The sequence below is a fragment of the Trematomus bernacchii genome, unplaced genomic scaffold (assembly GCF_902827165.1).
Source record: "Trematomus bernacchii unplaced genomic scaffold, fTreBer1.1, whole genome shotgun sequence".
Taxonomy (NCBI): domain Eukaryota; kingdom Metazoa; phylum Chordata; class Actinopteri; order Perciformes; family Nototheniidae; genus Trematomus; species Trematomus bernacchii.
The window spans coordinates 2,626,120-2,643,151 of NW_022987641.1; the positions used below are offsets into that span (position 1 = coordinate 2,626,120).

General features: G+C 41.2%; 1 protein-coding gene across 1 annotated transcript; it reads right to left on the reverse strand.

The window, feature by feature from the left end:
- Positions 1-406: 406 nt before the first annotated feature.
- On the reverse strand, positions 407-15,418 carry LOC117485054 (protein arginine N-methyltransferase 8-B-like). Its single transcript, XM_034133650.1, has 11 exons — positions 15,080-15,418; positions 14,803-14,900; positions 13,459-13,683; positions 11,588-11,743; positions 10,897-10,960; positions 9,412-9,554; positions 8,454-8,541; positions 7,173-7,288; positions 4,194-4,344; positions 1,590-1,711; positions 407-664 (listed from the first exon to the last, which is right to left on the reverse strand). Exons 1-11 carry the CDS (start codon positions 15,087-15,089, stop codon positions 581-583), a joined length of 1,257 nt encoding a protein of 418 aa, XP_033989541.1. The 5' UTR covers positions 15,090-15,418; the 3' UTR covers positions 407-580.
- Between the last annotated feature and the right edge of the window lie 1,614 nt (positions 15,419-17,032).

Below are 17,032 nucleotides of genomic sequence, written 5' to 3' on the forward strand. Positions count from 1 at the left end.
CGTTCGTCCGATCTAAACAAAGTGGAACATGTCATATTGCATCTTTGTTTTTGATCATTCTGTGTTGTTCTGTTTTATTCTGGCACCAAAGTACATTTTGCTCTGAACTATCCTTAATTAAAGAAATAAAGAAAATTACATTCGGCACCTTTTCCAAAATGAATGAAGCAAACATCTTTCACTTGCAAATCAACAATAACAGAATAAAACACAATTATTTACTGCTTCTATACAACTACACACGGCATAATAAATCAGTTACCCTCAAAACTTGTCAATAAGCTGCACTAACTATAGAAAGACTCAAATGTTGTTTTTAAATAATACCCAAAAAAAGGATCAAGTTCAGTTAGGATGTTACATTCAGTGTGCCCGAGCTTATCGCGTTGGTACAGCTGACGGCACTATTGCTGATAGAAACTGCTCTGATGACATCACTTGGGCGCTGGCAATACGGCATCCAATCAGATGCGTGTGTTCGCCCTGGCTGGCCAACTGGAATCGTTGTTGGAGAGCGTGTGCCGTCCCCCCCTCTCCGAGTCTTTGAGGAGGGGGGGGGGTGCTGAGGGTAGTCGGTTGGTCAACGCATTTTATAGTCGTGGGAAATGGCCGCCTCGCAGAGCTGCCCTTTGAAGTCCAGCTCCAGGGTGAACTCCAGGTCACGCTACAAACATAAAAAACATAAAAACATTTTGAGTTGATTAATGTAGAAATTAGTAGGTTAAATCCATAAAAGTGTACAAACATTTCCTAAGACAAAAAAATGCACTCACCTTTACTTAACAGTCTGTTTGGCAGCTTATAGAGTCCTATTGCCGCATGCTAACTTGCATATTTGGGCAATTAGCATAATTAGCATAAGTTGCGTTAATATTAATTAGCATTGTATCTTTTGTTTACAATTGTTTAAAAATGGCTTGGCAGATTTGGACAATTTGTGAGTGGTTATGGGGGTTATTGAGGAAGCTTAATCTATGTATGACATTTATAGGGTCAAAAATTGCCAGTTTTGTACTCCCGGTGGGTTGATTTTGATACATTTTGGGTCAATTTGGAGGGTTTAGGGGACTCATTTGAAAAAGAATTTTCCACAGTAGAGGAAATATTTTTCATCTTGTGCTCTCTATATCCAATGGTCGCAACACTACTCCTGGTAGTCAAAATCAGCCCACCGGGAGTACAAATTAATATGGCCACTTTCTGGTTAAAACTGCCATTTTGGATCCTGTACATTCCTGGTTTCAGCATCCCTAATAACCCTCAAAACCACTCCAAAATTGTCCAAATCTGCCATGCCATTTTTTAACTATTGTCTTCATGGGCTATCATTTAAATGAACACAATTTATGCTAATTGTGCAAATTGCCCAACATAATTATGCACATTAGCATCCGGCAATTTCTATGTGATGGGGACCCTTACTATACATTTCTAACATAAAACTTTGGGGTACTCCACATTTCTGTGTTCACAACTAGACTATTACTGTAGGTACTAGTTAGGTTACAAAGAATGAAGATGCCACACACATACAGTAAAAGATACTAGAGAAATGTGTATTTACGACTGTGAGATTTTCGTTTTCTTACCACATTCTTCTCATTGGGCCTGACAGCGATACTGCCAAAAATCTCCTCTCCCTTCTTGACAGTCAAGTAGTCCTCTAGGTAGAACACTGTCTGCTTCCAGTGTGTGGTGGCAGCATCTGGAGCTGAGGAGAGGACCGGAGGAGGAATATATGCATAGGAAAAAAGAGAGAAACAAGTAGAGCAGAATGGAGAGGCAGAGAGAAGAAGAAAGGGATATAAAGGGGAGCATAAGGACTTTGAAAAAACTGGTTCCATTGGGCACTCGGCTCCCTTGGGCAAGGCAGCTGAAAATGGCTCACCCGGTGGGAGAAATACAGAGGCTGACAGGAGAGAACTCCTTCAGTAACGCTCAGCCTCAGGCCCAACAGACTCGGCCAAACATAGAACCTCCTCTACACAATATTATGTAAGAACTGGATGCATACATGTATTAACATAAGCTTACATAACAGCTTAGCAACTCTATAATGGGTGTCCTTGGCGCCATGGCACCAGGAGCGCTGTGCGGTGCAAATGTAACACCTGCAGAGTGTGGCCAAGAGCTAAGATGCTGTGAAGTGCTATAAAATGCTTATATACTTCGAAGGACATTTGGAATATTGGCCGGATAATTCACTAGGGGAGGAGAAAACTGAATGTACTGGTGGCACTCTTAAATAATTCTGTGGACGTCAAGCTTAAACCATTGCTTAACTGGTGCGATGAAGAACATTTCTTTTTAAAATAGCTATAATGTTGTCTTTCCATGGGTTTTGGGATTTATGCCTTACCATTTTTAACAGTTTCCCTAGTACCATTTATTTGGTCGAAAGTAGTTCTGACCGAAGCATATTCTGTGAATTGTCAAGACATTTTCTGCAAAGATAATGCTGCCTGTCTTAACTGTCTCAAAGTCTTCTGATACCTAGGCATTTTGAAAAAAACATTATAACACAGCTTAGATGAATACTTGATGCTGATTGGTCAATTCGGACATTTCAGAGGTGGTTAATACTCGATAACACACAGCTGCTAAGCAAAACAATTACTGTAGCTAGGGATGATCAAGGGAGAGAAAAAGGGAGGTTAGAAAAACCTCCAGAAGAAGACAGACGGGTTCTGGCATTGTTTAGGACTATTTCTTGGAAGATGAACTCTAAAAACACTTGGACAGTGCTGCCAAAGGTAAGATCAGGGGCCTCATTTATAACGCCTTGCGTAGGATTGACGTAGGAAGGTTGCTTACGTAGTACAAAGCACAAAAATAGGTACATACATTTTCTGCCATTTTCCGATTCACAAAACATTGCGTACCGGCGAGGGAAGTGCGTACGGCACTTCCTACGCCTGTTTCCCTTTATAAATCACAATCGACTCGTAACGCCCATATTTGCCTATAAATAGTCAAAGAAACGCCCATTCATTCATTCATTTTAACTGACTGCATGAAGAAGATCGCAGGAAATGACGACAGAACAGCTAAAAAAGACATCTCACACCGTGTCAGATTTAGGTTATTTTGGGGAGGTCGAGATAAATCATATTGTTTGGTGGATGCAGTTTGAACCAGAGTAGCAGCATGGAGGTCGGATCGTCACCAAAATAAATAAATAAGTGGTCCGAAAAAAGTTAATGACAAAACAAATACACATAACCTTCCTCAGGCAGTGTGTTTGTCCCGGGGACAGGAGACACCCCCTTGATGAGAAACTGTAAGAAATGATCGGGGAATCCCTCCGGAGTGGAGTCATGACGACTGGATCTGAATTATTGTGTTGTATTTGGTGGTTTGTGTTCCAGCTGTCGATCAGCAACTATATATCCATAATCCACCAGTTAAAGGAAATACAACTAATGTGTTGTGTTATATTAGCTGTACAATTTACCACATAGGGTGTTCTTAGTTTCCATACCTCCTGTGTTTTACGAGCGACTTATCAAGTCTTGGCAAACGGCATAAAACACGATTAAACGTGATAGTATATAAAACCATGCTCGTATCTACAACCTATAGAAATGCAAAACGGCGTCAGTTTAGACGTTATTCTGTCCTCCTGCTTACCGCATCATTTATGAGAAAACATTTCATAACATTAACACAACATATTCGAGGTGGTTTTAAATAACATATCCGTATTTATTTATTTCTCCAAGTTATGTTTTTGTGTGCACTGAGGAGTCTCAAACAGGCGTTTGTTTAATCATTTTAAGATTGGCTTTAATCAATGTTTGAAAATGAATTCTTCATATTTGATAAATGAGAGGTAACATTTTATTTATGGTATTATTTCCACATATTTCTCTCCATTCTTCCTTCTGCCAACGGTGTCGCAGTTTCTCGTCCCTCCCGTTGTTGTGCTTAGTGCGTACGCATGGGTTAGAGTTTGCGTGGAGGACCGCACATTTTCCCGTCAAGTTAGTATTTTATAAATCGCAAACATTGCGTAGAAACTGGCGTACGCCATTTTTTGAGCGTATATCCCTTTATAAAGGAGGCCCCTGGCAACAGTTTATCTATAATATTATAATTGGACACATTCTCATTGATGTGTCTGCTTTCCCACTATCCAATGACTCTCTTTGTTCTCCTTTCCCTCTCCTCTGAACAGTGTGAACAGATATCACCTGTGGAGAAGCCGGTCTTCTTGTGACACTTGGTGAACTCGATGTTGAAATAGGTGACCAGGGCGTGGACGTAATCGTTGCGGTGGATCTGCAGACGGAAGGCTGAGGTGAAGGACAGGTCCTCGGGCTTCACGGTGTAGATGTCCACTTCCTGCAGGAAAAAGGCAAACAATCATTTATTATTGCTTATTTTGTCCGTATTTTACAATTCATGAAATGCTATATCGCAATAAAACAGCGCTCCACAGGTACGAGCACAGACACACCACCCACATGTAGTACATTTATATGTCAAAGCCTCATGATTATTCACCATTGTTTGTGTGTGAGTGTATGTGTGTGTGTGTGTGTGAAAGCCCACAGGTTGAATCACGGCTGGCAAACTGAGCCTGCTCACAGTACACATGCTGAGTGGGTGTCCTCCCTCGAGTGTGCAATGGAGGGTGTGTGTGTGTGTGTGTGTGTGTGTGTGTGTGGTGTGTGTGTGTGTGTGTGTGTGTGTGTGTGTGTGTGTGTGTGTGTGTGTGTGTGTGTGTGTGTGTGTGTGTGTGTGTGTGTGTGTGTGTGTGTGTGTGTGTGTGTGTGTGTGAGTGTGTGTGTGTGTGTGTGTGTGTGTGTGTGTGTGTCTATATCAAGCACTGCCTCATGAATATTGCCCCACAGTAAAGTATCACATGGTGTTACCCGGCAGGCTTCATTGTGGCCTCAAAAAAAGGATTGGAACTGGTTATGCATGTACATGATGTTGAATTAAAGGGGGGGGGGGGCTGGGTACACAGATCACTGGGCCATGTGGCGTCAGCATGACAGATTGTGATTTAACACCTCCGTCCTTTCCAGTGACACCAGGCCAGTAGCAGGAGAGAGAAGAAGTCTCCGGGAGAGATTCTGTAATTTTAGCGTGTGAGGAATGAGTGACAGTTTGAATTAAGAGGGGGTGAAGTGGCTGGCAGCGGGGAGGTGGGTTGGGGGGGGGTATATATTCATGTGAAAGAGTTACAGACAGTAGGAATTATATTAACTAACTAACCGCCCTCTAACCGGACATGTAAAGCACCCAGGTGGGGAAGGTACTCAGATCTTGTTTTTACGTCAAAGTACCAGGGTGTAGGAATACTCTGTTATAAGTAAAAGCACAAGAGTATATTGGCATCAACATATACTTAAAATACCCCCAAAAATGGTTATGCTGATTGGCCCGAGAATAATATATATGATATGTTTTGATTATACTTATTGATGCATTAGAGTCTTATTAAAGCCAGCGGTGTAATGTAACAAAGTCTATTTGTTCAAGTACTGTAAACATTTTTAGGTAACTTATTTTCACATTACGCTACTTTATACTATTACCCCAATACATTTATTTGACAGGTATAGTTACTAACTACTTTATTAATACAAAATATAAATCACCTAATACATTATTATATATTATTATAGGTTGAGTTATCCAGAAGTATATAAAGTCATTCAAATAAACCCCACCTTTGAGTAAGTGCAACATTACAGTGTTGAACATATTCATTCATAAATAATTTGAATACAATTATTAAAATATTTGGTGCTTAATCAGCCCAACCTGCAAAATGAGTACTTTTACTTTCGGTGCTTTAAGTTTATTCTGATATCTTTGATTTGCTAATACTTTTGTACTTTTACTTATGTACAATTTGAATGCAGGACTTCTTCTTCAACCTCTGATCAAAGCTGGTAAAGGTGCAGCTAGTTTGAATGACTTTGTATACTGCGTCTATATATTGTGAATTTACTCCAGGTGGAACTAAAGTCTGATTTAAGACTTGAATATATTTCACATCATTCATCCACATCTGTAAAGTAAAGGTATTAAATAAATGTAGTGGAGTAAAAGTACATCATTTACCTCTGAATTGTAGTGGAGTAGAAGTACACAGTAGCATAACATGGAAATACTCAAGTAAAGCACAAGTAACTCAAATGTGTACTTAAGTAGAGTACATGATTCAATGTACTGAATGACTTTACAGCGCTGAAAGCACCTTTGAACACAGAGGAGGGTTGGTGCTTTTATAAGAGATGGAGAATCCTCCAGGCTGCTCTATGTGACATCACATGGAGAGTAAGAGCTCTGACATTAGTTCAATCAGAGAATGTGACAGGAGATGGAGGGAAGGAAAGTGATTAGGAAGGAAATAGCGAGCACTAAGCGTACCAAATGATGTGAGAGAGGAATACAGATATGTGATATACTCAAAATGGAAATATAATGCAATATAAGGCAGAGAGAAAAAGGATAAGGAAATATATAGATATTACAACAGTTATGTGATATGAGAGTATATGGTCTTCGATTTTTGATGTCGTAAAGACTCTTTTCCTGGTTTTAAAGGATTCATTAACTGGATGACATTCTTCTGAACATACCAAACCATTCAAACGGCTCTATAATTTGCTTCTACCTATGTAGCCATTATCTCCACATTAGTGATGCCTATTACTTGAAAAATAGTTTTTATAACATATTTTGTGAAAGCACCAACGATCAACCCTACCATATCGTTGCTATATCGAGATAAATGGATTTTACCAGAAATATTTTGAAAGTTTATTTACTTCATATCGCCCAGCCATAGAGAGAAATAACAGCGAAAGATGGAAAGAAATAAGATGAAAGGTAAAAGGGACAAACAAACCAAAAAAAGGCAAATGTACTTTTTATTTGTGAGATGAAAAACAAGCAACTGTTGGAAAACAGATCTGCAGACTATTACAGCTCCCTGGAAACTTCTAGAAAACAGTCTCAGCAGACTGATCGGGATTGATCGCTTTCTCTGACTTCATTTAGGATCCATGTAGTTAGTGGCAGAACCAAAAACGATAAATACCTCAAACATGCAGGCTTTGCAAGGACTCGAACGATGAGGGGGACAAATGCTTGAGAAATATTCACACTCAGTCACCGTGCATTATATACACAGAGACATACAGTAGACTAACCTTCAGGAGGCAGGCGTTAGTCACCACCTGCTTGGAATCTACCATATCCACCAGAGGCTCTTTGATGGCCACGTTGCGAATGCAGCTCATGTCGAACCCGTACACGTTTTCCCACCCTGTGTGTACAAAACACAGTTACTTTGTGTAACTTTAAATCACTTGCAAAGCTATTTTGCCACTTCTTGACAAGCAGTCAGGGCAACAACAAGTAGGAGAACAAATTAAACAAAGCAGAAAGCAGTCCCAGTACTGTCTGTCTTTCTGTCCGGCCTCCCTGTGTGGAGGATGACAGGGCCTGAAAATAGACGTCCTCCGCCTCCTCCACCATGTCTGGCAGGCTGTTTTTTATTATAATTTGGGACTGAGAAGGCTTTCCCTCCCCCAGTCCCTCTGTCCCTCCACTCCACCTTGCCTTGTCACAGGGCCAGTGCTAAATCTGAACAATGAGAAGGTGGAAAATGCCACCGACGCACAGAGAGACTAAAAATAAGAGCGCAAGAGTTTGGGTAGACTGAATTCTTTTGGGATTTATGTGAAAGCATGAACCTTTTGTGTGTGTGTGTAGAAGAAAGGATGCCACCTGTGCAGTCAAAGGAAACTCAGCAGGAGTTTTTATTCCATGCCTAAGTACATGGCACCTTTAATATCCACTCCTGCTGTGAGAGATATTAGAACACATGGAGTGAGTTCAGAGCAGAGGTTGTACTGTACTCAAGACACCTGATGGGGTAAATACTGCCAGTACTGCTTCTAAATACGGCAAATCTGTCACCGGGCTTGTCATTTTGAAACTACTAGCTTTATTAATGGTTAATAAATTGTTTGTATTGCAGTTGTATATATAATTTGCTTTGCAAGATTGTGCAAAAATGATTGTATATCCTAGCATAACTTGCTTTGTGTCTTCAGCTTACTTAAGTCAACTTAGCCAGAAATGTTGACCTCATATTTAAAAGTGCTGAAGACCAAAATCCAATTATCAATAATTTTATAAACAGTTCAAACCCAAACCTGATCATTATAAGGTGAGCATTGTTATCATTAATACCTGGCTGAGCATATTGATCAACCTATGAGCTTTTTGCAGTGAGTTATTAATTCCTCACAGTCTGCAGCCCAGCTCTTTTAGATACAGCTTTAAGTGCCTTATGAGAAAATGGATATCTAACTTGAGTTTTGTTTTGATTTCACTCGCACAGCGGTCATTAATAATGCACTGCAGCGCTGAGCGTGAGACGGAGAGGGAAACAACTTGAGAGCATATCTTCCATAATTACTCACAATGAATCTTGAAGTCCTTGTACTGCCGGTCTTCGATGGCCACCACGTAGAGAGTCGCCCTGTCGGGAAACATCAGACCTCCGGGTTTCTGAACGAGAGAAAACTCAAGGTATTAACACACACACACACACACACACCACACACACACACACACCACACACACACACACACACACACACACACACACACACACACACACACACACCACACACCACACACACACACACACACACACACACACACACACACACACACACACACACACACTACACACACACACACACACAGAAAGGCCATTAATCGCCTTTATGGTTCACACACCTGGCATGTACTGTAAGATCTTGTGTCGAGTTTGAAGCCTGAGGTCAGAACCACATCAGTCATGTGCGACCTCAACATCTGGGCAGTAAATCCTCTACTTCATCTCTGCTGTGTTTATGAGTCAAAGGCCTTTCATATCTCCAGCCAGCTACACACACTAAACTCAGTGGACATTTTTAAACGACATTTTTGTATTGTTTTATTTTCTTTATAGCTTTTTACTTTTTTAATTTAATTTTACAATTTTCTGAGCGACCTTTATTATTCTTAGTATTTATTTTGTTTTTATTATTGTTACTTTATTTTTGTTTTATTTGTTATTTTATAGGTTTTTATATTTTATCGTATTTTTTGGGTTTGTCTTCATTTATTTTACCACATTTATTTGTTTACTGTGTTTTTTTAATGTATTATCATACCTTTTGCCTCCTGTGTCTGTTAAACTCTTAAACTGTTATATCATATTGCTATGGCGCATATGTGCCAAAAGGTTTTAACGTCTAGCCTGATGTGAAATTCTTGTTCTGTTTCATTTGTGATGTGTGCCATGTTCTTAAAGCACCTTGAGATGCACCTGCTATATGAAAAGTGCTATACAAATAAAGCTTTATTATTCTTAAACCCAGCAGCATCATACCAGCCACTTGTCCCTGGCGAAGATGACGGTGTTGAGCATGGACTCGTAGAAGAGGCAGTAGCCCATCCACTCGGAGATGATGATGTCCACCTTCTCCACGGGCAGCTCCACCTCCTCCACCTTTCCCTTGAAGATGGTGATGACTGCCGAGTGGAGAGACACAGAAACAGCAGGCAACAAACAAATGACTTCAGCGCATCTCTATAACATTAATGCAAAGAGATCGATTTTTAAAAGGAAAACATGGCCGGTGGTCCTGCCTGACTCTCATCATACTACTTCCCTGATGGCTCCCGCAGGATTGTTGGCATCCTCGTGGATTCATCTTCTTATTATAGACACATGCATTTCCAAACATTTGGTCTACCTACGCTGTAAAACGTATTATCTCTTCGATTTACACACAACATCTATTGCACGTCTGTCTGTCCTGGGAGAGGGATCCCTCCTCTGATGCTCTCCCTGAGGTTTCTCCCATGTTCCCCTTTAAACTGTGGGGTTTCTTTGGAAGTGTTTCCTTGTACGATGTGAGGGTCTAAGGACAGAGGGTCCTGTTGTGAACCCGGAAATGTGGAGTCCCCCCAAGTTTTATGTTAGATATGTATTGTAGGGGTCCCCAGCACATAGAAACTGCCGGATGCTAACTTGCATATGTTGGGCAATTTGCACAATTAGCATGAGTTGCATTAATTAGCATATTCAGACGAAAGCTAAAGAATGGCTTGGCAGATTCGGACAATTACAGAGTGGTTTTCTAGGTTATTGAGGATTTCGAATCAGTTTTTGACATTTCCAGGATAAGAAATGGCAGTTTAAGCCAGAGGTGGCCATATTTGTAGTCCTGTTGGGCTGATTACGATGGATTTTTTTGTTGATTTTAAAGTTTTAGGGGACTCAAAATGGCAGAAATGAATTCAACATCCTCAATACGTCTCCAATACCACACCAACATTTTCCAAATCGGCCAAGCTATTTTTTTTTTAGCTATTGTCAGCCATATTCTAATTGACGCAACTTAGGCCAACTGTGAAAATTGCCCAACAACCTGTCCTATAGATTTCTATCATAAAACGTTTGCGTTTTCAACATGTCCAGGTTCACACTGCTGGCAAGTAAACTAATTATATAGTTAATACTGACGATGAGCTTTTAATTCTTTAGAACAGGAAAGATGAAACAAAAAGAAAAGCCTGATGAAATGAAGCCCACTAGATTGGGTTGCCACTCTGTGAAGTTGAGTGTGGTCTTTTACAATGGTAATCAGCACCAGTAAGGGACTTCTGATTGATGTCAGGGATTATAGGTATTTGACATCAGAGGCCAGTTAACCATCAGAACTGAGTCCAAAAGTGTCGAGGGTGGCGGTCACGATGGAAATATGCAGATTTTTCACAGCGCTTCTGATCCAGAATTCATCATACTGCTCTGCATTTAGACAAATGGATATAGGAAACATAATAGCAAGGGAAAACCTCTTGGACTTACCATTGTGTAGGTGATTGGACTTTATGATCTTCTCTGAATATTCTGATATGCTTGAGCATTCAATCTGTAGGCACAAGGACACAAGAAAGTGTTGAATGTTCGTTGCAATATCTACATTTTCTAGTAAAAGAAATAACACATTTATGTTAATAATTCATGAGAAATATGTTAGCTGGGAAAAAGATTATTTCGTGGTCAAGGGTGTAAACTACCATATTTCTGCCCCATTCCCTATATACTGTGGGGTAACCTTTGGGGTGATATCAGAAGGGCAAATGTAATCAAACCATGCCGATCCGTCCTCACACTAATGTCCCTGATCGCTCATCTCAGACCCTGTGCAGCATGAAAACGAATACATCATTCTTCTCTCCCATCCATAAGTGTCAGAGACTCTGCCGGCAATGTGTAACCTGTGATTTACAGCCAGATGTCTCTCCTTGCCTCTGTGCCTAAGATTGTTTGAAACAGATTCACAGTCTCTCAGAGGAACACTAGAAACTGGCCCTTAGAAATAAATGTCTTACTGTTTCATATGCAAAAAAGAAAGGATACGGATGAGAGATACTGTGTCGGCTATTCTTTTTGACACTAAAAGGGTTAAAGCCTGAGTAGTACGGTTGGAGGATTCTAAATGAAGAATATAAACTGTGGAGTATTTGTCTGTGGTCAAACTGTGTATCTGTCTCACCCCGTAGACGTGTTTGGCGCCGGCGTTAGCGGCAAACATACAGAGGATCCCCGTTCCGCTACCCACATCCAGGACGATTTTATCTTTGAACACATGCTTGTTGTGGTACATGGCATTCCTGTAGGTCAGCGTCCGCACCTCGTCCTTCAGCATCTCCTGTTTAGATTAGAGGTCAAATGAAGAGCCATGATACTCAAGGACATGCAGTCTTTAAAGGTCTCCTATTAAGCTATTTTTAGGCATATATTATGGGTCTCAGATATATAAAAATATATAAGAAACATGTCTATGAAGTGTTCTGCTCAAAATACCAAACAGATCTCCCATCCTAGCCATGCCTCATACCCCTCTATTTCAGCACTGTTAGAAAAGTGCTGATTCTGGGTCCTTAGCTTTAAAAAAAAAGAAAAAGGGGGAGGAGCTTATGCTGAGTATCTGATCAGGAGAATTCAGATACAGCTAAATGCTGCCGTGATTAAACGCCATATCATGTTCCAAACCACATCAAGGATTATTTCTGAAACAGTATGGAGCTCAAATGCTTTTTCTCTCACAGGTTTACCACAAGGTGAGTACCTATTCCCTGCTTTTTTACAAATACTCTCTCCAGTACAGGTTAGCTCTGAGTGTTAGCGATGCTTGCTAATGTAAACAAAGACCATAACACTTCCAAAACGTTGTGCATTGTTTCTGATAGCAACGTTTCTGATAGGCCCGTGGGCGTAAAGCCAGCCCACATTTCAGATATCACGTTATATCGGACGCAAATCTGGATCAGCTCCGTTGTATCCCCGTTTTTAGAGATGTGGGTACGGAGGAAAAGAGAGAGGGTTTTGTGTTCTGACACTTTGTGAGTTCCCTGACGCACCGGGGACACATATTGATGTGTAAAAGACATACAAAAGTGCATTTTCCATGATAGGAGACCTTTAATAACAAGCAAAGCACTATCCTTCTATATTGAACTGGTATAGACTACCTAAAGAATAGTGTGACTCATAAATGCTCAAAGGAATACAAAGAACATAATGGGCTAGAGTGTAATGCATATTCTCCTCATGTGAATAGCTGTTTTTTACATGTATAAAGAGATAGATTAGGCAGTATTTAGGCCAAGAGCCTGTGTGACAGTGGCAGTGGTTCTTGAAATAGACAGGAGTACAACACAAAGCCTTTGGGGACGGCTGATATCCATATCCCTGAACCCATTCACACATCCCACTTTCCGGGCTCTGCACTGCTCTAATCAGGACATTCTCTTTGTGTGCAAGACGACAAAAAGCTGACCCACATGCTACGTTTAAACAGGTTTATACGTCCCCAAACTTTTCCACCACCACTCCTTTCGCAAATCAAGGTCGTTGTCTTCGGTATAGCTTTCCAAATATACAGCGATTCACTGGCTGTAAGTCGGACACAGCTTGTTTTCATTTCTGGAATACTTCACATGGACTATTATCTTGCTTCTGGTTTATTTAATGTGAGTTGGTGGTGGAAAAGCCTTGTCTTTTGTCAGCTAAGACACACTCTCCTCACAAAATTGTAGGTGGACAGCTCCGTTTGAGGTTCATGTTCGAGTTTTTGTCTTATTTAGGGGAATCATTAAGTTACATATGTGTATTTTCTACTGGATGTGCTCTAAGCTGCTTCATATGTTGACTTCTGAGATATGTCATATTCACAAAAGTGTTTGGTTTAAGTAATACTACTGCCTATCTGTCAATTGGATTAAACAGCCGTGGTGTTTGACATATCCTGCCGACAGAAAGCCAGACTAACAGGGTTGAAATTCCTTGGCGAGTTCAGGTTAGACATCTGGTGTCAGCATTTTCCCCTGCTCATACATACCAAGCTGCCGTCTGTCAGCCTACCTCATGGATGCCAAAGTGGGCATAGGAGTCGAAGTAGTAGTCCCGTGATGTCATTTCCTCCGGGCTCAGGAACTTGGCAATCTTGCCTCGACCAGGACAAGTAGCCAGGGCTGCTACATGAGGCGCGGGGGGGCCGCAGGGCACATGGTGGGCAGTAGGCACTGGTTTAGGCAGTGGGGAGGGCTGGGCAGATTGAGAGTGAGGGGACGCGACCGGCTGTTGCCTCTGTTAAGGAAGAGAAAGGAAAGAAAATAGTTTGTATCAGGATTTAGAAACTACAGTATGGGCTAATATGGGTTAATACATTACAAGTAAAAGGGGATTCTTATAATAAGCAGTCTTGGATTCACATTCAAATAGGAGACTCTAATAGGACCGGTAAAAGATGCAGGCAGGCACGTGCTCAGATAGACATTGGGTAGCACCTGCCCTTTGCCCTGCTATTTGAGAAGTGCCCTTTTTCAAATGTCATTTATAATGTTTGTGCAGGTTACCCAGTTCACAAAGGGTTGGAGTTCCTAAACCTGTTAGCATTAAAGGTTGGATAACTTTATTTCACTTAAGAGAGTATAAAATCGTTGCATAGAGGGTTTAATTGCAGTGTTATATTTGGCTGAAGCAACTGACCTATTTTAACTCTGATCAAAATGTGTTTTGTTATGTATTTAATATCAGGTGTAGTGAATCAGATTTAAAATGAAAAGACATACAGTACAATTGTGCCAAGTTACACTGTATGTATTGTGTTTGCTTGCCTTTTATGTAAAAATGATCTGAAATCAATTAAATTATTTCATTTATCTGGATTGATTTTGAAACGACTGTCATGCAGCAGTGTGTAACCTTAATCGTGGATTTGTTTGAAATAGCTACATTTTAATATTACTTTAACATTGTCGCAAACATTGTAATTCCAGCCATATTTTTTATTAAATTAGTTATAAAAATCGCCGGTGTGTCCTTTAATGCATTTGAGCCCCTTCCTCTCTAACATCCGCTGCACGTGCCTGGATGCATGGTACCGTTTCAGCACCAAGGACAGTTACTGCATCCAAAACCGGTCATGTATCCCCCCTGCAAAGCCTCTGCGTGCATTATCACTACTATTGCAATCAGAGTGGTCTACTTAAACCTCCCCGCCCCAACATCTGCAGGACCATGCACTTTGCTTTGCACGCACGCGATGGTGCAACATTGATTCTAAGCGTGGATACGACAATGATAGGCTAGGAAAAACACAAGATGCATAGATAACATATCAAATATATCGCTCCCTACTAAAACAAGTATAGTGAGTGTCCCGGTCCCGCTATAGCCGGGAGCAGGACAGCACGAGCTCCCTACCTCCGAGCTGTCCGCCTCCGCCATCTTCCGCCGCAGCAGCAAACACCGCGACGAGTGCCTCAGTCCCATGAGAGCCGACGAGATTTCAGGCTGCAACTCTTTAAATGTACGGAGAATGTAACAATCTTAATAGAAACGTGTCAAAAATAACACTAAACAGCCAGATGTGTGTATGCAACACGCGTAAAGATGAAAGTCATAATAAGAAAGGTATCAGTTTCCACCGAATTAAATCCATTCCTCGAGAAAAGTTGGTTAATTGATTTGTGAAACGTACCGTAATCCATACTGTAAATGTGATACAGGCTGTTTTAGTGGCAGAGTCATGTATTGGGCTAAAAGGTTGCGGGTTCCATTCCAGCAGGTGTCCATCAACATCCAGGCGCCCCGTTTAGGTGTCCATGTGCAAGCAATGAGCACCAAAAAGAGAGCGCGTCTTCTCCTCTACTTCTCTCGGAATCCCTTCACATCTCTCATCTTTGTGACAGGCACACAGACATTCTTATCTTCGTGTGGAAAGTCCTGGCTGCGCGTAATCCCGAGGGCTTTCCCGGAGAGAAAGTTAAAATGGGTTCAAACTGTGCGCGTGTGCACTGCCGGCCGGGACACACATCACACACACGAGCCCCTCGACTGACAGGAAAGTAATCGTGACAAAAATATATAACAGTAACAAACCAAGAAAAGGTGGGTAAATCTCTGCTTCCCAACCACAGATGCGCCCTCATAGCAGACTCCCCCCCCAGAAACCAGCTCTCCGGCAACCAATGAGCTTCAGCCGCTCCTTACATAACAGAGGTGTTCTACGTGTTGGGAGATCATACCGTTGTTGACTACGTGCAGTGGTGTAAAGTAACTAAATTCATTAACTCAAGTACACTTCCAAGATACTTGTACTTTACTTTCGATGCTACTTCATACTTATAATGTATGCATCTCAGAGATGATTATATTGTACTTTTTACTCCACTACATTTATTTAACACTCATTTATATAAAAAACACATGATTTGCTGATTTAGTAGGTATAATACTGTACTACTAATGTACACATTATCTAAATTTGGTCCAAGTTGACAAACAACAACACTAAAATACTCTTAAATGTATACAATCAAGATAGAATAGTAACTAGTGCCCTCAAGAATTATTGGCACCCCTTTAGAAAAATGAGCAAAACAAGATGCAAAAAATGTCTTTCCTCATGATATTTCATTCAAAGATATTAACAAAAATCGAACCTTTAATTGAGGCAACATAATTGAAAGAACCATTAAATTCTTATCATGAAACTACAATTATTGGCACCCCTTCATTTAATATTTTGTGCAGCCTCCTTTTGCCAGGATTCAGGCCCGGTTCCAGAACAAAATGACTCAGGGTGCATCTGAGATTAGAGAGGGTGCAGTGGTAAAGTGATATATTTTTTTTTGTGAGGAGTGGACCTAACACCCTCTAGGCGGGTCCTCACCTCCTCTAGGGGGTTCCTCACCTCCTCTAGGGGGGTCCGGAGGCATGCTCCCCCGGGAAGATTTTTTTTAAACCATCAAGTTAAAACCATCAATCTGGTGCACTTTGAGAGCAAAATGAAGAGATCTATGGATACATCTCAACATCCATATGAAACAGAACTGTAAACAGATGTACTTTTTCTTTATGGATATTTGACAAATCACTCCCCTTTTAAGACCGAAATGTCTACATGCATAGCAGAAGATGGCATCTTTTTTACATGAATATTCCAGCCAATCTCTATTTTGAAACCATGAGCTGCAAAATGAGCGCCTTACCCCACTGTACAGGCGAGTTGGGTACTTTTTTTAATATACGTGGGCAGGCTCTGTTTTGCCGAGGTCCTCTGGCACTTGCGGGCCGCTGAAGGGGTGGCGGTGTTTGGGGCAACGAAGACGGCTGCGGCTGCTCCGCCTCCGTGGGCGAGTCGGGCGGGAGGACGTTAGTGTCCACGACAGTGGCCGCGGGTAATGTAATGTCCCCATGATCTGAACTGTTATTACAGTACCTGCAGTAGATGCAGTGTTACTGCTGGCGATAAGGGCTGGTTGTTTTACCAATTTTCTGATGTCCATCATTGAGTGCTGTGTAAGCACCTTGCAGATGACGAACGTGCAGCGGCACAGGTCACGCGCACCTGACATAATAACGTTACTTACCGTTTAAATTGACCAAATAAATGCAGCAGACAATGTTATTTAACCACAATTAAAAAAAA

What these genes read in the sequence shown, in the direction of transcription:
- LOC117485054 (XM_034133650.1), bottom strand. An exon ending in GCGCCAAACACGTCTACGGG is followed by an intron (nt 10,961 to 11,587) that starts GTGAGACAGATA and finishes TTGTGCCTACAG; the next exon opens with ATTGAATGCTCAAGCATATC. An exon ending in CTAACGCCTGCCTCCTGAAG is followed by an intron (nt 4,345 to 7,172) that starts GTTAGTCTACTG and finishes TTTTTCCTGCAG; the next exon opens with GAAGTGGACATCTACACCGT.